The sequence below is a fragment of the Equus asinus genome, chromosome 19 (genome assembly GCF_041296235.1).
Source record: "Equus asinus isolate D_3611 breed Donkey chromosome 19, EquAss-T2T_v2, whole genome shotgun sequence".
Classification (NCBI taxonomy): Eukaryota; Metazoa; Chordata; class Mammalia; order Perissodactyla; family Equidae; genus Equus; species Equus asinus.
Window position 1 is genome coordinate 3,043,762 of NC_091808.1, and position 20,036 is coordinate 3,063,797.

General features: G+C 54.2%; 1 protein-coding gene across 11 annotated transcripts in view; it reads left to right on the forward strand.

Moving 5' to 3' along the window:
• HDAC4 (histone deacetylase 4) overlaps window positions 1-20,036 on the forward strand; it is a 335,893-nt gene that overhangs the window by 234,704 nt on the left and 81,153 nt on the right. For all 11 annotated transcript variants that reach the window (XM_044751535.2, XM_070489249.1, XM_070489241.1 and 8 more), the window contains 3 exons: window positions 2,606-2,727; window positions 13,437-13,568; window positions 16,882-16,994. In XM_044751535.2, coding sequence (XP_044607470.1) covers window positions 2,606-2,727; window positions 13,437-13,568; window positions 16,882-16,994 — 367 coding nt within the window. The remainder of the gene's footprint in view (window positions 1-2,605; window positions 2,728-13,436; window positions 13,569-16,881; window positions 16,995-20,036) is intronic.

A 20,036-nucleotide genomic window follows, 5' to 3' on the forward strand; every position in this document is an offset into this window, starting at 1 on the left:
CTGTCAAAGTGGAATGTGTGAACTTAACCACTACGCCACTGGGCTGGCTGCAAGTTTATTTATTTTAAATCACTTGCATAAATAAGGTATCATGGGAAAAGCCAATTGTTGATAGAATTTAAATGGTTGAATGTGAGTTGAGCTTTATTTTGTATGACGAAGTCGTGTTTAGAGAGAGCAAAGAGGTGCTCCTTCCCCCGTCTTCATCAGTGAGGACTGCCTTTATGGTAAAGCGCCCTTGTCTCCCAAGACCCTGTGGGGTGCCGCACAGCTGCTTCCTCCCCAGGCCGGTGGTTACAGGTTGGAACCGTGGAGGGTCACTGCTGGTCAGGACGAGGTTGATGGAAGGAACCGCTTTTCAGGCTCTGCCCGGGTATAAGGGTGTGGCGGGTGTGTACGTGTGACTGGGGGCAGTGTGAGTGTGTGTATATTTCAGAGTGTGTGAACGTAGGAGGTGTGAGTGTGCAAGTGCGTGTGCAGCCAAGTTGGACGTTACTTTTGCTCACACTCCCAGACCCTTGTTGACTGGGGGCACGGTGTTGGCCCCGACTGTGGCGTGAGTGGGCATGGGGGCCCCAGCAGAGGGCCGGCGGGTGCGTTTTCCCTCGGGAGGCCCTCAGCCTCTAGCGGAGCTTGTTGGGGGCCCCTGTGATAAGCGGTTTTTCTCAGTTTTGCACGTTTCGGGGCAGCCAGGCTGTGGTGACCTAAGTCTCTGAATTTGCCTGTGATGGGTCAGTGCAGCTGCCGGCTCCTGGCCCCCAGGATTCTCTGCCTGGGACGATGCCGGGCACTTTAGCCCAGAGCTCTCAGGGCCGTGGCACAGGCAGAGACCATGCCTACTGCCTCCTGTTCTGGCTCATTTGAAGGCTAAACGAGAAAGCGAGGACTTTAATGCTGACAGCATCTCAAGAGATCAAAACAGAAGAGAAAATCCAGTAGATCTTAAGCAGATCTAGCTTTTCCAACTTCTGGCTTGATTATAAATAAACTCTACCATTAAAGTATAATAGCAATACGTATTATTGTTGATAATAATATCCTATTAATAATAACTTGTACTTTTAAATCACTTGAAACACCTCAGATCTTTCCGTGTTTCTTATGAAGGAGGAGGCGAATTCTTTCCCAGGTTGTGACCTGACGTTGAAGGAGAAGTTTACGCTGGCCAAGGCCACGTTCCCTAGGATATAAGCTGAAGATGTCATTGGGTAAAGGGAGTGTTGCTTTCAGTCGTTTAATGAGATTGTGAGAGAATGGCCCTCAAGGTGAGGCCTAGGGTTGTCCTGGTAGAATGACAAGTTGAAAGGAGGGCTTCCTGCCAGAGGAGGTGACCCCACAACAAGGGCACAGCTGGCATGTGGGTGCACCTGCCCCAGCCCTGAGCTCCCAGCCCCGAGCTCCCAGCCCCGGCTGCACGGCAGTCGCCCAGGAAGGTGAGAGCATGTCCTGTTGGAGGAGTTGGCGCTCTTGGCGGTGGTGGGGGCGCAGCCAGGCAGGGCTGTGTTCCAGGGCTTTCTGAGCTCTCCTCAGGGTGCGCAGCGGGGTGGTCCCCGCAGCCCAGACATCCGGGCTGTGCCCACTGCATTGGTCTCCACGATCAGCACGTTCTTCACACGAGTTGACTCTCAAATATTTAAATATCCACCTGTCAGCAGTTAAGAGCTCACATCCTTAATTCAAATAACACCAGGTGTGTGGATGTGGAGTACTGTGTATTCAAATAAATAGTCTAACAAGTTCCAAATAAGTAAGTTGGCAAATTTGTTTCAAGTCATTAAGCACATTACACGGTTTGAAGACTCACAGAATTCATTACACCTTCGGTGCTTCGGGCAAGACTCAGCTGGCGGCCTCCCCAACAGCAAGTTTGCTGATGGTCATCCTGAGGGCGGCCAGCACCCCATCATCTCACGCCCCTCCCTCCCTCCTCTGAGACTCCTGTCGAGCCATTTTAAGGATGTTGAGTCGTGCCTGGCTGTTCCTGAAGGAGGTCAATGTCCGAGATCACCTCCCAGGGCAGAAGGTGCTGGTTGGTGCCAACCCAACCCCCGACAAGGAAGAGGAAATGACAGGGTCAGGGTGATTCTGTTCTGGTGAAGGCACAGATGAAGACTGGGTAGTTTCTGCTGAAGGGAAGTCCCCATGTGGCTCCTGCCCTCAGGGACCCCAGACGTCCCTAGCACTCATTCCTGAGGTGCCCCCACCAGGCCTCGGCCACCTCCAACCACACCTTTACTTCTGACACCTGGAGCCTGCCTGTCTGCCTCTGCCCCTGTGCCCTGTGAACAGGCCCCTCGGGGCCGATGGTGAGCCTGGTGGCCAGACAGCAGGCAGTGCAGGAGGCGCCTGCGAGGCACTGGGCAGGGCAGAGTGCGCGCCAGGACCGCGGCCGCATCCCTCACACTGCCAGTCAGGCAGAGGCTGCGGTCAGCGCTGGCTTTTGTTTCCTTTCAGTCTTGCCCCAGAGAGGAGGCCAGTCTGCCAAGGTGTCAAAGGAGGGACCATCCGTGGAGACCCCTGCTCGGGCTTCAGTGGACGCTTCTTCTGAATAGCTGTGCTGTGCCCAGGGTTCACTAAGGCAACTCTCTTTGCCTCTTTTCTCCAGGAAAACGCAGCACAGTTCCCTTGACCAGAGCTCCCCGCCCCAGAGTGGGGTGTCGGCCTCCTACAACCACCCGGTCCTGGGAATGTATGACGCCAAAGACGACTTCCCTCTCAGAAAAACAGGTCAGTGTGCGGGGCCTGCCGTGGCTGGGGCGGGGTCTCGAAACTGGCACCCCCATGTCCCTTGAGTGTGGAGCCACGCTGCCATACTGCACTCAGAGGAACGCCCCTGCTCGTCTTGAAATATTTGCTTTTTTAGAGCGTCATTTAATATGACACCCTAAGCATTCCCTTATGGTTGACACCAAAAGCAATGAGCCTCATGCATGTACACCTACTTTTTAAAACTTGAACTCATTTTAAACAGCATGTAAACTCACTCTTCTTTTGGTGGCGTGCTGTACTTTGTCACAGCCAAGCATCCCCTGGTGGCCGTGGGGACACAGCAGCTCCTGCCCATGGGCCTCGAGGTCTTTCAGCAAATGAACGAGCCAGCCAGTGTGGCCCTCAGCGCCGGCTCTGGGCAAAGCCCAGGCAGCGGGGGTGGCTGAGGGTCTCAGGCGGGGGGAAATCTGGATTAGAAAGAAACGCATTGTGTCCTGCAGGGACATCTCAGGGTTGTGTGCAGCAGTTCTATCATAATCCAGAAGGAGAAGGATGTTTAGACATAAACTGCTCTCTTGGACTTTCTCCAGAGGTGATGGTTTAAGTGGACAGTGGCTTTTCAGAAAGATCAGAGTGGCCATGGGCAGTGCCTTGGGGTGGCCAGAAGGGCAGCGGCCAGAGGAGGAGTGCCTTCCGGAGGCTTTGCTCTCGAGAGGTGAGGGTCTGAGCTGCAGCAGGCTACAGAGCATGGGAATGCCCTGGTCTCAGATGCCGCAGGTGGAGTCCACGGCTGCAGGGCACTGTGGGAAATTCTGGGGCGCCCGACTTAGTGGAAATGAGGCCCGTGTGACACAGCTCTTTCTTTGGAAACACAAATTTTGTTTTATCCAAAGGATTTTGGTTGATTCTGGACAGAATGTTTGAAAGCAGCTCCTTCACTGAGTGATGAGGCATTGGAGGGCGTGGCTAGGGGCTCACATGCCGCCCCTTCCTAAAGACGGAAGACTTGGGGCCTCTCGGCAGGTGGAGCTGTGCCCCAGAGAGGACTCGGGGCAGCAGGCCAGGGAGCAGACCCAGAGTCGGGAGCTGGAGGTCGCAGGGAGGGAGACTCCTGCTCAGCCTCCATAAGCCTTGACCAACATTCCAGGTGTGTGAGATGGAGTCACCCCGTCAGTAAGGCCACATCCCTGGCACTGGACCTCAAAGGCCTTGACTATGATGTTCGAGGGGTTGGCAGAGCCCCTCCAAGTAGGAGGGGAGGATCCTGCAACCGTGGGCAGGGTTTCATTTGACTGTAACCCCTTATTGGTAACAGCGAATGCGTGGCTTCTGTCTTTTTCTCTTCAGTGTGAGCGTGTGCTTCTCATTTGTCCGTCTACTGAGCATGCTCTTGGGTTTCACCAAGAGAGAGCCCATGAGCTCGACAGACAGAGGCATCTGTCGGGATCTGGGATCCTCTCTCCCAACGGCCCTCCACACCCCCTTTCTGGAGACTGGTGCTGTAATTAACCAAACTCAGATCAGCAAAACGAGTTCACGGTGAGCGGCAGGCACTGTGGTCAGAGAGAGACTCCCAGGACGAGGAGACAAAGAACATGCCTGCCCGGGTGCCCTGGCCCTGGACAGAGTGAGGACAGGGGGTGGCCCCACTCTGGGAGCGTGAGGGTGGTCAGGTGGGTGGATGGAGGTCATGGACTCCACGGTTGGACAGCTTGGGTACATCTTTCCTCTTGTTTTGTAGCTCTGTGCCCCCATGACAGATTCCTTAGGTTCTCCTGGCCTCACTTTCTCCTCACTAAAGTGGGGCTAAGCACACCCATGTCCTCCCAGCTGTGGGTGCAGCACCCAAGGTCCTGGAGCAGTGGAGGCAGGAGGGGGCGAGGGCCGAGCACCTGGCCACCGAGCAGAGCATCTGTGTCTCACTAAGGGCCCCTGCTTTTCTGGAAACACATCTGACTCTTCCTCTGAGGTCCCAGGAAAGGACAGTGAACACCACCTGCCCCGTCTGGCCCCAAAGCAGCTCCCCAGCATGTGCCCACACCCCCAACTCAGAACAGAATTGGGAGGGCCCATCAGCGGGTGATTGCTCTGGTCCTTCCCCTCTCAAACCAACAATGTCGGCACCGCCTGGGGACCGGCTCCTGTTATAAGACACAGAACCTTGCACGGGTCATCTGTAGCAAGTCCTGGGAGACTCAGGGTGTGGGACAGTAGACTCCTGCCTGGCCCTCAGCCCGCTGCTGCTTGTCAGAGCTGTGTGGCTGTGATCTTTGTCCCATAGGCCCCTGACACTCCTCCACTTTTCCTGGCTGCCGGCTCCTGCGCTGGCTTGTGCTTCTAGGTCCACTGGAAGCACAGCTCTGTCTGCCTCGAACCTCGTGGTACAGCACCGCCCCCAGCCCTGCTTCCCTGAGAGCCGAGGAGAATCTCCTCTCCACGCTGGGGAAGAGCTAGTGAGAATTCACAGTGCTCCAGGAGAACTTAATTAAGGCTTGATTGCATTATCAATTTTTTAAAAAGGCATCGCTAGCACATTAATAATATTAATAATATAAGGATTTCAGGGGAAACGTTTAAACTACTTAAGGGAATGAGTGTAGTTAGGTGTCCTGCATCACCCGAGAAGTGTCCACTCTCAAACCCTTGACGTCGCTAATTCTAAATAATTTACGTTTGTGCATTTCTTAAAGAATCGATAATATGAAAGACTTCATTAAATGAAGTTTTAGTTAGAAAATGCCTGAATGAATTAAAATGACAACCTTTCATAAATGTGACGTGCACTTAAATAATTCCATGGTTTCGAGTTTACCCTACTTTATGTTGACCTTGCACAGTTGCCCACTTCTGGGTCTTTAAAGGCAGTTACATGATATGTAAACAGAAAAAATGCACAGCCACGCTCTTGCTGTTCTTCAACATGTCCTGCATTTGTGGCACGTGCTTGGTGGCCTCCCTGGGTGACATTCACACCTGTTCTGCCTCATGAGAAAAGCACATCCACTCGTCTGAGCATTTGCATCTTCCAGCGTTTATGCCTCCTAGCCCGCGGGTGCTGCTGGCATCCACACCCAGCTTCTTCACCTGCTGCCTGTGATTTGAGGGAAACCCTTGAACCTCTGTGCCTCCCTCAGTTTTGCCAATGACCCATTCCTGCCAGTTAGCACCCCCCAGACCCTCCCCTCAGTGCCCACAATTCAGCCGGCAAGAGGAGGGAACCAGCTGCTAAACGCCCCTTCGGGAAGGCCACACGGAAATAAACAGTAACATTTACAGGCAGGCATCTGGCCAGCAAGGTGTGCCTTGTGCTGCTGGGGTTTCAGGGCTCGTCTCCTAGCTCTTGGCTCATCCTCACCATCTGAGCACCCACCTCCCTGATCTGGGAGTCCCACTGCCCTGCCTGAGGCCCAGGGCCCGGCTCCTACTTCCTGTTGGAAGCCCTGCCCCTTTACTGGTGAATGACAGCAGGGGGTCACCACTTCCCACCAGAGTGTGGCTCAGCTCGTTTCCTGGACAGGTACAGAGCAGGCGAGGTGGTGCTGCCCCTTCCCACTGCCCCCTCCAGGTGGTGCCTCAAAGACTACCCTGACTCAGAATTTCTGAGCCTCTTCAAATCTTGCAATGAAAGACATATTGGAATTGTTCAATGTCACGGATCCCCACCACCATCCACAGATCCTTCCTGGGGTTTGTGGGGCATCAAACAGCTTAACCAGAGAGTTCATTTAAGCAAAGCAGCAACCCCACATTCATACTGAAGAAAGGATGCTTTTCCACTTTTAAAAGCAAACTGAGTTTTGTCCTACTCATGATGTTTAGGGACTTTATTTTTCTCTAGTAGCCTCTTCATCTATACATTTTTAAAGATATTAGCTGCCGTGAATTTTTTTATAATGATTCTTATACTGCCCTCTTAACTTCTGATTAATGAAATGAGGCCGGAGCAGAACAAAACAATCTGTCGTCACCTGCCACCGCTCTTTCCTCATTCTGTCGGCGACTTCTGGGAGCTCAGCACAGAAAGTCGTGCACTACATGGAACCCTATATCCAGGCCGCTGACCAGCTCCTGGGACACAGCGTCCTGTCGGCAAATGCAGGGCCTGGCTGACGTTGACCCGGATTGTGCTCGCCGTGTATTTTAGGAAGCAAGCCCCAGGCTGATGCTCAGTGAGAAGTCGCTCCCCTCGGCCTCATTGAGAATTATTACACTGACCGCAGGCCCCGCCCTCAGCTGAGTGAGAACTGGGAGGAGGCTGGGCTGGTTCAGGGCACCGATCTCCTGATGGTCCTGCCCCGGGGTGGACCTGGTGGTGGATACTGAGGCTAATTGCGCTGCCTGGCCATCTGGCAGTAAGTTGGCATGCGGGCACAGTTTCTTTCCCGCACTTAACCGGGAGGGCCTAGCTGAGGTTCAGGGATGCGCTGCCTCCGAGGCAGCACGGTGGACCCGAGCCAGAGCAGCAGCAGCTTCGCCACCTGGTCCTGTGCAGTATGTATGTAGTGAGCATTTGTCAAGTGCATCCTGGGTACTGGACCTTGAGCTGATGTGATGGGTAAGGGACAGACCGAGATTCTCAGTTGCCTCCAGTCCCGAGGGAGGAGGCGAACGTCAGGGCAGATCCAAGGGGCCGGGCCAGGAAGGGAGCCCGGACACGTCGGGGCAAGGCTAAGTATTCCCCCAAATACGGATACAGTGGAGTGAGGCCCCATCCCGAGTGTCCACAGAGACCCTGACCCTATTGGGCTGGCCTCCGGGCACCAGGGTGCCGTTCCGTCACCAGAGTCCCAGCATGGCCCCACCGTCTTCTGCAGGGTCTGCGGGAGGTGAGGCAGTAGGCAGGAGTCTGCAGAGGACCGGGGTGGACGATCTCCCGTCCACCCCGCAGCCGCAGAATGTGTCAGTCAGCAAGTGAGTTCCCCTGCGGACTCGGGAGCTGAATGGGATCACCAGTAGTTTATCTGCATCAGCGTGGAGTCCACTGAAGTTACAGCGGACGAGACAAGGCCCTGTTTGTCATACCTGACACAGGCCTCTACAGCTTGGGGAGGGGCTGTGTCATGCACAGCCAAGGCTACTCACCGACAGCCTGTGTCTTGCATGCACTGTCTTGCGTGCACTGTGTCTTGTGTGCTCTGTGTCTTGTTCCGATGCAGTTTGCAGGAGTGACAGCACAGGTTGGTGGTGCGGGCAGGAATGGGCCACACCTGCACTGCCACATTCTCAGAGGTGGGTTTTCTATGTGTCATGTGCAGTGTGAGCGGTGGCCCTTCGGCTCTCACTCAGGGCCGGAGCTGTGACTCTGCCCTTTCTGAGCTGCCTCTGAGCCAGGAGAGGGAAGAGACTATACCTGGCAGCACTGGCCTGCTGAGCTTCTGGCCACCAGGTGGGCAGTCTCCCTTGGGACTCGGGGGCGTTTGTGCTGGACTGTCTTCCATCGACTTTGTGCTCTTAAAAAATAGGTATGAATGTGTTCAGAAGGATTTAGAAAGGCTTTGTTCTGCTTTTCCAAAGAAACTTCTAGAGACGGCGAGTATGGTTAGAAGCTAGGCAGCTTCTATGTGGAGAAATTGGCTCACACCTTCTTCTGTGCTCCATCCTGCAAACTCTGACGTCTGTCAAACTTGAACTCCCTCTAATATGAAAAGTACCTGATGAGAAATTGAACTAGTATTTCTCAAATACGTGTGTTTGACTGTCCAGTGGTACCACACTGGGATCGATGACCAACTGAAATGAGCTGTGGAGACATCGCTCGATTGAGCAGGAAAGAGAGAGTAGAAAACCCCTGACTTCTAACCATCATGTAGAGTGCTTTTTTAAATTAAAAACACATAAGTGATGCGTGCTTATAATAAACTCAAACCCACACATCCTGAATCTTACTTCTCAGAGACAGCTCCTGTTGCTAGTTTGGTGTCTGTCTGTCCAGATATTTCTCTGTGCCTGTGTGTCAGGGTGTATCTGTGTGTGTATGCAACATGTGTGTGTAGTTGTCTTTTTGTTAACAAAAGTACCTGCTTTGCATTTTGTCCTGTAACTTTATTTTCCAATTAATATTATAGTGTGGACCCCATTCCACTTCAGTGTATAAAGATCAGCACCTTTTTTATATTATTCCAATATGTGGATATTAGATGAGTTGCAACTGTTTTCTAGTTTTTATTTTGCCAACAAACATGGGTACCTTTGCTCACTTGTGCAAGTATTCTGTAGGATAGATTTCCTAAAAATGGAACCGCCAGTTCAAAGAGCACACATTTTCTAACATGCTGAGCAAATTATACCGCAACAACAGCTTATCAGAGTCTGTTATCCCCCTCACTAAGAGGGGGCGAGCACAGTTCATGCTGGCCAATTTGAGGCCTGAGTAAATCACACTCCCTTTGATGCTTTAATGAGTAATTCTGTCATCGTTAGTAAAGGTTGGGTATCTTTGTGTGTGTTTTCCATCTTCCTTACCAGAACGTAAGCCAGATGCAGCAGGGACCAGGTGGCTGTGTGGCAGAGCTCCTGCATTCCGTTCCTGTGGCCCACAGTGTGGCCGCTGCCCCCGAGCTGTGCAGCACAGGGTCCTGGCCAGAGCCTGTCTGTCTTGTCTGCCCCTTAGGCGCAGCACCTAGAACCATCTGGACACACCGGGAGAGTCCCTGAATGTCCACTGGATGAGTGTTTGTGGCAATTCATTCATCCCTTTTTCAGTGGCTGTTTGAGAATTTGACGCCCTTCTCAAGGCTGACCCTGGGTCCCCAGAGTTCTGGAACTTACAGGACCCGCCCAGCGAGGGGCTGGGGGCCTCAGGTGCCCTGGGCCACGGAGAGCCCGCTCCACACCAGGTCTCCCCTGATGGAGCAGGACGTCTTGAATTACTTTGTGAGCAAATTTCCCTGCTCTGCTTATTCTGTCCCCTTCTGGTGCTTCTGTTAATTTGGTGTTGGACTTTTTCACTGTTTTTCAAATTTCTCAACTTTTTCTTCGAATCTCTTCAGTGCTTTGATTTTCCGCCTCGTGGCTTTATACTCTTCAAAGTTTCCTGCCCTGTCCTTTCAGGATTTCAGGAGGGAGCGGCTGTGAGCGTGTGCTCTCTGCGCTGTCCACGTGCCTGTGGCTGCAGCCACACTCTGAGCTTCCTGGTGGCTCGGTCTCTCCCTTCCTCGCTGGCTGTTGGGCGTGGAGTCAGGCCCATGAAGCAGTGCTGCTTCCACATAAACTCACCTCTGTTTGTGTGCCGAGTGCCCTTCTGATCCCTCTGCCCACCTGACCGTAACCAGAGACAGCGTCCTGACCCTGGACGCTGTTCTGCTGTGCCTCGGTCAGGGAAAACAGAAGCGTTCGTCACATCAGTGTCCAGACAGTGGGGTCGCTGCGAGGGCTGCTTCTCGACAGAGGAGCTTCCTGCACACAGAGGGGCCGGGGCCGGGGTGGAATCGCAGGGTTGAGAGAGGATGGCTTTGTCTGCCTTCGTCTGTCATCAGCCTGATGGCCTTGAAGGAGAGACAGCCAGCCCCGCCTCCATGTGCTCCAGGACGGGCAGGCACTGTGTTCATGGACAGTTAGTGCCCACCATTGCCCCTTTCCTGTTAGCCCTTGCTCGCCTGAGCCCCTCTTCAGAGACGCCCCAGTCTGTCAGTTTACCTGCAGCCCTGTTAGAGGTACAGAACGGTTCTGGAGTCACTCTGCTTGGCCATGTCCTTTCGAGGACCTCAGGTACAGCAGGAGCCGCTCTGTGGAGCCTGTGTGGCCACATGGTCTGTGTGTGGCAGATACGATCTTGCAGCCTGCCCTCGTTGGGCAGGTGGCGGCACGCCTGCATCCTGAGCTCTGGCTGTGGCGCAGAGCTGTTTGGGTTACAGGCTTTGTGCAAGTTTTGAGAAACGTGCTGATGAATGGCAAGACTATAGATGCCCAGATGCTCTGTGGAGTCCATATAACTCATGTCAGTCTCTCGGTCCCAGACCTGCGGCAGCCAGAGAGTGGGCCTTCTTGGGACGGAAGTGATGGGAGGGAAGCGCGCCCTCTGCCACAGCTCAGCGCCGGCTGACCGGGGGCTCCCTGGGAGGGACCGCCACCCTGCCCTCCTGGTCCCCACGCCTGCTGCCAGCCCCCTCCCGGCCCTGCCCAGCACATTCCATAGAAGAGCCCCAGCGGGACATGCAGGCCTGGCTTCACATATCCCCAGGCCATGGCAGCATGGAGCCTCCTGCTGCTCAAACCGCCCTGCAGGCAGGGCCGCCACTCCCCCGCCACTCTCCCCCACCCTGGTTAACGCTCTGCTGTCTTGTCCTGAGTGAAATTCTTCACATCCGGGACACAGGCCTCTCGTTTCCACTTTGCCCGGGCCCTGCTCGCTAGAGGGGCCACCAGGTGGAGCCAGCGCAGGACAAGGTGGAGTCCTGCCTTGGGTCTTCCCCACAGGAAGGGCACTGCTGAGGTCCCCTGGAGTCAGGGAGGCTGCACATACCCTGCAGCGTCTCATGCTCAAGTGTGGGGGTGGGAGGGAGTGGAGGAAAAAGATAGCAAGATAGTTTCAGCTAGTGAAACGGCGCCCTGAGGACAGTAAGGTCCTGTGGCCGTGTGGGGTGGGGTGTCAGGAAGCCTGGGGAGGGACGTTGAGCTGAGGCTGAGGACAAGCAGCAGTGGCTGTGGGAGGTGGGTGGGCAGGGTTGGGGGGAGGGGCAGGTGCAGAGGGGCACAGGGCCCGTCCGGTGCAGTCTGTAAGTCACACCAGGGGTCCCTGGTCCTCGGGCTGGGGACATAGGAGGATGAGCGAGGCCCAGGGTCTGGCCGTGCTGTCGCTGAGCCAGGGGCTTTGAATGGGAGAGGACCTGCGGGGGTCGGGGCTGGGTCCCGGTAGCACAGCCAGTCCATAGCTGGCCCAGGGTGACCAGTCAGCACCTTCCACCCGCACGCCATCTCCTGATGCTACACGGTCTCCGCTCCGCCATGTCGGGGCAGCCACCGAGCAGGGACCTCCCACGGGGTCAGGGGCCACTGACTCCCCTCGTGGGGACTGCACTGCCCTGGACCTCAGAAGCAGCTTCTCCCCACAGCCCGCAGCTTCTGTCCCCAGGTCGGACAGATGTGTGTTGACACCCCCTGTGTCAGCTGGGATCCTGGTGGTGGGAGAACAGGTATTGTGTTCTTGCCCACTGACCAGCTGGGCTTTTGGCTTTTTTTTCTTTTTAAATAGCGATAAGTTAGAAACTTGATGTGAAAATAGAAGTGAATGAAACTTGAGTCTACTGTGGTCACCTCAAAATAAGTGCTAAAAAAAGTAGGTGTGGATCCTCTCCGCCCTGGGGAAGGCTGTTTTGTAGTTGAATCCTTTTCACCTCGTTGGGAAGTCCTACAAGTGAGTGGGCCCTTGCTTTACCGCCCACTGCTGCAAAGCAGAAAGGCCACTCTCCCTGTATTCACGCCCTCCAGAGCAGGCCAGCATCTTGAAAAGTCGGGCACCTTCTTACGGCACGGCACGTCTTTGATCTCTCTGGGAAGCTTTGTTTTGGTGGTCTGCTTCTGCCTTTCCTTCCTGGACCCACAGAGCAGCTGGTCTTCCCCTCCAGCCTCTCCTGGGGTCACCGGGCATCCGGGACTCCTCAGTCCTGCTCTTTGTGCTCCCCAGAGGGCAGAGTCTCAGTGGTCGTGAGATGCATGCATGGCCTGATTCTTTTAACCCAAACCATCTGAGCTCTGATGCCGGCGGGGGGAATTCGATTGTTATTTCTTGTTGTTCTGGAGAACAGTGAACTTCCTGTTCCAGAAAGTTTAAAAGCAGCAGGGTTGGTGACTAAAAACAAAAAAAAGAGCTAAAACCTCACTCACTTGCAAATCTACAAGTAGTAGAAGTAGACCATCTCTGTGGTGGCGGTCATTCCACCGTCCCGGCCTCGTGGAGCTGGAGGCTCCTGTGCCGCGAGTCCAGATGGAGGGTGTCCCCGGGGGCAGTGAGACAGCCCTCTTCCTGAGGCAGCCTCACACGGAGTACCCCAAGCTCCCCACAGTCCCCCCACCCCAGAGGTGTGACTTAATTGGCCTGGGGGTGGCCTGGTTCCAGGTGCAGAGGCCTGGGCACCACTGTGGTCTTCAAGTCGCAGGTTTGCAAATGGCTCTGTCCACACAAGCAGAGCGCTAACAGAGCCACACCACAGCGGACACCTGTGCCCTGGGGTCGGGTGGCTCTGGGGAGACAGGCACTCCCCGCTCTCAGGCCTGTGGAGCTGGTGTGGTGCATCCTCTCCTTGGGGCGGGCTTGGCCTCAGCACCCTCCTGGCACTGGTCACAGGGGCTACCTGGACCTCAAGCGGGCTGCTGCTCCTGGGCTGTTCCAGTGCAAGGAGTTTTCGAGATGCAGGTGAACAAGAACGTGTGTGGTGTAGAAGCTGTAATAAGATTCATGGGCCGGACCTGACACGCCGCTGGTGGTCAGTTTTCTTCCCAACTACTGGTAAAACGCAGTGACAGTGTCATTGCAATGACTCCACCAGCACACATAGATATAACCCCATGTCCGGAGAGATGAAGCCAAAGGCATCAGGTATGTCTTATTCTTATTTGGAACTAAAACATCCTGCACTCAGGCCTCAGGAACACGGCCTTTGCTCTGCCCTGGAACAGCACGTCAGTGTTAAGCGAATATTTACCCACTGTGCTGTTTTTAAACTGCTGATGAGATAACCTTGACCCCAGTTGTGTCTGCCTGGCTGTAATGACGTCTCCTTTTCATGCAGCTTCTGAACCCAATCTGAAGTTACGGTCTAGGCTAAAGCAGAAAGTGGCCGAGAGACGGAGCAGCCCCCTGTTACGCAGGAAAGACGGGCCAGTGGTTACTGCTCTGAAAAAGCGTCCCCTGGATGTCACAGGTACGTTAGACCAGTTGTTAGAACCGCGCTGCCCGCCCACCTGCTGCCTCCCCTCGAGGCCCTCCTGCTGCGATCTTTCCTTCACGCCTCTGAAAGCTGCCTCTCCGTGGGGCTCCTCGGCTCCGGGTGCTCTCATTCCCCCAGTGCCAGCAGCATGCGTCCCCGAGAACCACAGTGGGTGCCCCAGCAGGGGGTCTCCAGGATCGTCCCTGCACAGCATGTCTCTGCTCCCAGCGTCAGATGCTAAAAGCTGCTGTTGACAGGCCCAGGCACAGCCAGAGCCGTCGGTCTGACGTTGCACGAGATGTTTACAGGAATTTTATGTTGAGGTTTCTCCGAAGGTGGGGTTTTTAACTGATCTTGCCTATTGGTGGTGAGTCACATGTTTCTGCCTTGCTCCACTGCCCATTAAACAGCGTCTTAACCGCTGGAGAGCCTTAAAGTCTCCCTGGCCAGAGTCCGACAGGTGGGCCGAGCTGAGTGAGCGGGAGCTCACTTGTCTCCACTCTAGGCGAGCACGTTGCTCTCGGCCCCCATCTAGTGGCCGATACTCAGAAGTACGCCCTCTGGGCCAAGCCCCTTCCCAAGGACCCCAGTCCTGAGGGGCACCCCCTTCCCAAGGGCATACCGCCTTCCTGAGGGATGCACCTCACTTCCCAAGGTGTACCCCGCCTCAAGGTGCACCCCTGCCCCAAGACACACCCCCACTCCAAGGGTATACCCCTCTTCCTCAGGGTGCACCCTGTCTCAAGAGCACACTCCGTTTTGAGGGTGCACCCCACTTCCCGAGGGCGCCCCTCCACACTCCTGAAGTCATAGCACCAGGCTAATGGGGCTGTTCAGAGGGGGCCTGGAAGCAAGCGGGGAAGAAACACATTTGCACAAAATACAGTTTGATTCGAAAACCAGGGTTCTCATTGGTAGGCTGTCAGTGCCACATTCCCAGGGAAGGAGCGAGGGGCTCCGTGGTGCTGGTCCTCCATGTGTGCGTGGCCAGTGCCTCACACACACTCTGATTGCAGTCCCAGGACCTTCGGGATGAGACGGGAACCATGGCCACTGCCGGAAACCACACAGCGGGGCCGGTGCCTCGTGCCCTGTCCTGCTGCCCTTCAGGGTCCTTCAAGCCCAGCTCTGAACCCTAAGCCAAGGGCCTGCTTCTGGATGTTTCTGGATGCACAGGAGAGTCTCAGGCCCGTGCCCTGGGGAACCCCGTATGTTACCATCTTCATTTTCAATGTAGGGTCTGTCCTCTGGTTGCTGTAGTGGAGATCAAGACATAGTGTCATCTGAAGTCCCACTAAGTCTCTTCAGCTGGGGGGACTCCATTCCACTTGGGCAATCCACACGAGTGCAGCCTCGTTTCCTCGTTTCCTTTGGGGAGAGCCTTGTCACGGGCTGCACCTCTGATGGATGGGTGAGCCCTGCACAGAGTCCTGGCCACACAGCTGGTGAGACGGCATCTTCGGCAGGCTTGTTTCTGAGCGCTGGATCTAGCGTTCCTGTCGTTAGCCCGTGACCTCTTCGTGCTGCTGTGAGTCAGGAGTGCGCTGGGCATAAAACTAGCAAGCCCAGGTCCTCTTCCAAGAAGCTCAGCATCTAACCTGAGAGACCAGACCACCGCCCATCACATGTGGGATGCTAGCAAACCACGCATGCCACACCTGACAATGCTGGGTTGTGTTACAGAGAGTAAGGCACCCAGGGGTGAGGCCATTGGTGAGAGCTCCACTAGGCCTGAGAGAGCTCGACGGCAGAGAGACGAGAGGTGATGGGTTTCCTGGCCAACACAGAGCCCCAGCTGGCTGGAGCAGGGGAGCAGAACTGACCTTCCAGAAGACTGGAAGATGCATCCACTGGGTTAACTGGTGCGTGCATTTGTCCTGACGTCTTCCTTCAGCCATGTGAGCTGAGGGTGTGGCATCGTCTCTCTTTGCCTCGGTTTCCTCTTCTGCGCCTTCCTCAGGGTTACTGAGAGACGAGGGAGCTGACAGAAGCACAGCTCTTGGAACCAGCCCTGCTGGCTTGGGAGCTGTGGAACTGTTGCTCTTGTCCCCACCATCACCCTCGTCCTCCTCACTGGCGCCCAACGTTGTATCTGGAACCAGTTTTTAGTCTGCCAGGCCCACCGGGCAGCCCCAGGCAGCACTGTGGTCACCAGCCTGCAGTGGGTTTGGGCCACACTGCAGTTGGTGTGAGTGAGTGCCCGTGCGCTCCTGGGCTGGGAGACCCTGGGGGCCATTCCCCCTCCTGGCTCTGAAAGGTGGCCTGGCTCAGCACATCCACCTCGGGAGCTCTCCTTAGGGGAAATGTCCCTCAGGCTCCCTCCGGTGTCCCAGCGTGCCTGTCCTTCCTGACGTGTGCGCTGTGCCATTGCAGATGGGGTCGGGTCTGAGTGTTCAGTTCTGAATGGTAGTCACTCAGAGGAGTAGACTGCAGGTCAGGGCATGTTTCCTTCGGAAGGTCTTACCAGGTGGTGTTATTGTGAAAATGCCTTTAAATCAAACAGAACACATAAAAGCCAGACAAGCCCTTATGTGAACATCGAGTGTCACAGAGGTCTCCAAGTGTGTGTGCGTGAAAGAGCAAGCGTGGCGCCTTTGGAGCGGAGGGGAAAGCTGCGTCCAGCATGCTCCTCTCCTCCGTCAAGTCAACCTGGAGCGAGCAGGGCCTCCGACGAGCAGGGTGTTGCCACTGGCACCTTTACGGTTCCTTGCAGAATGTCTCCGGGTGTAGATGACACTGATCAGTCACAGAAGCCACCGGCTGCACTTTCCCCGGATGTTTGATAATCATGTAGGAAAGATGAGAGGATTCAGTTCAAAGTGAACGCCAACGTGGGTGCCTCTGTCAGTAAGCACAGTGAATTTGACCTTCACGGGTCAGAGTCATTTGGCTTCTGTGTTTCCTGGTCTTTTGTTGTTAGAATATTAGTAAGTGTTGAAGGGCTTATCTTTCTGGTGTTTAAGATCATCTTGAAATTCAAAAGAGGAATAAAATTGATAACGTGCACAGCTTAAAAGGCTCAAGTGGGGCACCCAGGAGCCGTAGGTTTGCAAAGCTCCCAGGGAAGTCCATAAATGAAGGTAGGGAGGTAGCCCCTTGTCCCTGTTGTGAGGCTGCGGTCATGTCCACTGTGCCTGTTTGGGGACTATGGTCGTGTGCTTTCTTGCTGCTGTTTCTGCCAGTCAGCAAGCTGAAAGCAGAAATCCACAGGAGGCCAGTGCAGCTCAGGCCCAGGTAAGCGTGTCCTGTGTCCTGGCCTGGGACCTGTACGCCGAGTGAGGCTCACGAATGTCTCTCTACCCTGCAGACTCGGCATGCAGCAGCGCCCCGGGCTCGGCGCCCAGCTCGCCCAACAACAGCTCCGGGAACGTGAGCACGGAGAACGGGATCGCGCCCGCCGTCCCCAGCATCCCGGCCGAGGTCAGTGCCCAGCACTCCTGTTGGTTTGTGTTTTCCTGTGCTGGCCCTGAGGCCGAGTCAGCGAGCTGAGTTGCTAGACATGACTGCAGGGTGCAGCTGCCCTTCAGTCTTGACCTTCCCAGGTCCGGGTGAGGGGAACTGACGAGGGAGGCATCCTGGAAGGGACACCATTTGGACTATGTCTTCCTTCCTGCCACTTGTCACTGCTTCTCATTTAAATGCAAACAGGAGGTCCAGATATGAGGGTTCTGTGTCAGAGAACAGCTCCCAACCTGGTCTTTTCCCCTGGCCTCTTTCAGAGTGTGTTATGTTAGGTTGATTCAAACGCAGCCAGCATGCCGCATGGTGGCTGCAGGGGCAGGAGCATGTAGGAGGGAGTTGGGCGGAGAGGAGCCGTGTGGAGACCCCTGGGATATCTGTGGGTTGTGCCCTTGACCAGACCTGGATTGGGCGGCTTCCCAGGCAGTGGGTTCCAGGACCTTCACTCCCTGTGCTCATTTCACTCCTTATTCACTGGACTCTTTCCATTGATCCCACAAGTGTCTCTGGAGCTCCTACCTCGTGCCAGCTCCATGTCAGGCCCTGGGAATCGAGGGCCAGGCGGCCAGCCCCAGGGCGTGTGTCCGCATGGCTTCCTGGGCCACCTGGGAGGGGCAGGTGCTGACCAGTAGACTCAGGGAAGCAGAGAATTCCACGCTGGCAGAGTGAGGCCCTGGGCTGGGGTGGCCTCGTGGGGAGCCACCTCAGCACTGACGTCCTCGGTGAAGTGAGCCAGAAGTGCTGTCTGCTTCATGCCACGGACAGTCCTACTGAGTAGGAGGTGCCTCTGAGTTCCTCTCAACTTACAGGAGGCTGTAATTATCAGATAGGGTTATTTTCTTTCCTCCTTAAATGCTTAGAAGTGAATCCTGCCCTTCCAGAGGGTCGACAAATCTGAGTTGAGATACACAGGCACAAGTACTTAGCTTTTTCAGTTCAAATTTCCAGACACTTTATGTATAAACAGATTTTTAGAAACCAAGATTACTGCAGGGATGAATTTCGCATGGCTGCCTCTAGTTTGCTTAACCTCAATTTTCTCATCTTTTTCCTTCATACATCCGTTTCTTTTACTACCTGCCCTGTCAACCTACCTGTCTAAGTAATTATTAGATCATTAAAAGTTTTATCAATCCTTCTCTGTAAGACGAGGTCACAGCTGAAGGTCTCCCTGTAATTAGCTTTAGAACTCCACCTAGAAGTTGCTTCCTGGAACGAGATGTTTGTGCTAATTACGTCTTGTCAATAGCAGTCATGGATCCTGATTTTTATTTAATATGGGCAGTTACATACCTAATGGTTCCTATTGTAGAATGCCTGCTTTGGGTGGATCTGCATGGTTCCAGTTTAAAGTATGTGTTAGTTTTTACAAATCACGTGTTAATGTAAGTTAAGCTACTGCAAATTTATAGAAGGTGTCAAAGGATTCAGAAGAAATGTACAAAGTAGAGGTGTTCCTGTTTTATACCAGATGTCGGCAGGATGGTCTTTGAAAATTTGGTCACGCATGGATGTCTTTGGTGGATGTCAAGTTTTGCTACAATTGGAGAACTTCCGTGCTTTATGAAGCCAAGAGCTGGCCGCTCCTTCTCTGGTCCAGAGGCGGCGGGGGGTCCTTGTGTGGGTGGAGAAGCAGCAGGAGCAGAGTCTCTGGCCTGGCTCCGCACCTCCTTTCACTACTGTACCGTGAAGGCCCCTGGACTGAGGGAGGCTCAGCATCCCCACGCCCCTCCTCCTCTACATGGAGGAAGCAGGGCTCCCCGACCCGCAGACAGCTCCTCCTCGGTGGAGGTGCTTTGTCCACTTCAGAAGCCCAGGGTGATTCGGAGGGAGGTGTGTCCGGCAGGCGCTCTGACCTCGGCCTGGACTTCCTGCGGAACACAGGCGGCTGGCGAGCCCATCACAGGGCAAATGGAGACGGCCAATGCCACAGATGCGGACAATGTACAGATATCTCAGAAGGCTGCTTTATTTCTAAAGAGAAATTAGATAAAAAAATGCCCTTGGTTATAGAGAGGAAGTTATAGCTTTGCAAACATTACAGTGTTTGCTGATTCTGTTCCTGGATAATTATAAAACGGTAGAATCAGGTTTTTCTGCAATCTCAGCCATTTTCTCTAAAGCATAGCTGGTTGGTATTTCTTCTACTTTAGACAGAAAAATTTTTGGTCTAGGAAAAGTGCTTTCACAGGAGCCCTTTGATCATGACTATACAGTTGAATGTGAGCACACTAGAGATGGCCTGAGCAATTTCTCCAGGACAAGACACGTGACGTTCCTGCAAGTGAAGAAGGCCGTTCCATCCTGTTTTGCCCTTAAAGCATGAGGACGAGGTTTCTCAGGTGTGTGTGTTTCCAAATGGCACTGAAATATGACACCATGAAACACAGCTGCTAGGGGGTTCTGCGAGGTGAGGACCATCCACACACTCGCGCCCCTAGGTGGTCATCACCCCGCCGTCCAACAGTGGGGGGCAGTTTGGTAGCAGGGGCTACATACAGACAGCCCACCATTGTTCACAACAACTTGGAATAGCCTTCAGCTCGTAAGTCTTCTCCTTGGACATGAAATTTTAAAGCACCCGAAGTGTTTCTCCTCCTTAGTTACGTAGTCCGCTATGACAAGAACTAGAAAAATCGGTTACGTGTTCATTACTAATGTTATTTTCTGTCATGCAGATTTCTGTCTGCCAAACCCCACATGTTCATCGTGCAGAATCGCTCCTTTGTTCTCTTATCATTTGCTCATTCATTTAACACACTTTTACTGAATGTCTACTGTGCAGGGGATAGAGTGAATAAAACTGTGTCCTTCTTAGCCAAGAATGTTTGTTCTAGGAGCAAACAGATGTGAAGCTTCACAGTAACCCAGCCCCTCGCGGACTGCTCCTGCCGCCCCTGTCTCTCTATCCTAACAATCCTTACTCTTGACTTATGCTCGAGTAATCTAAATCTGCTGTTTAAGAAGTGCGCGATTCCACAGCCTGTATGTCTAACTTAACAC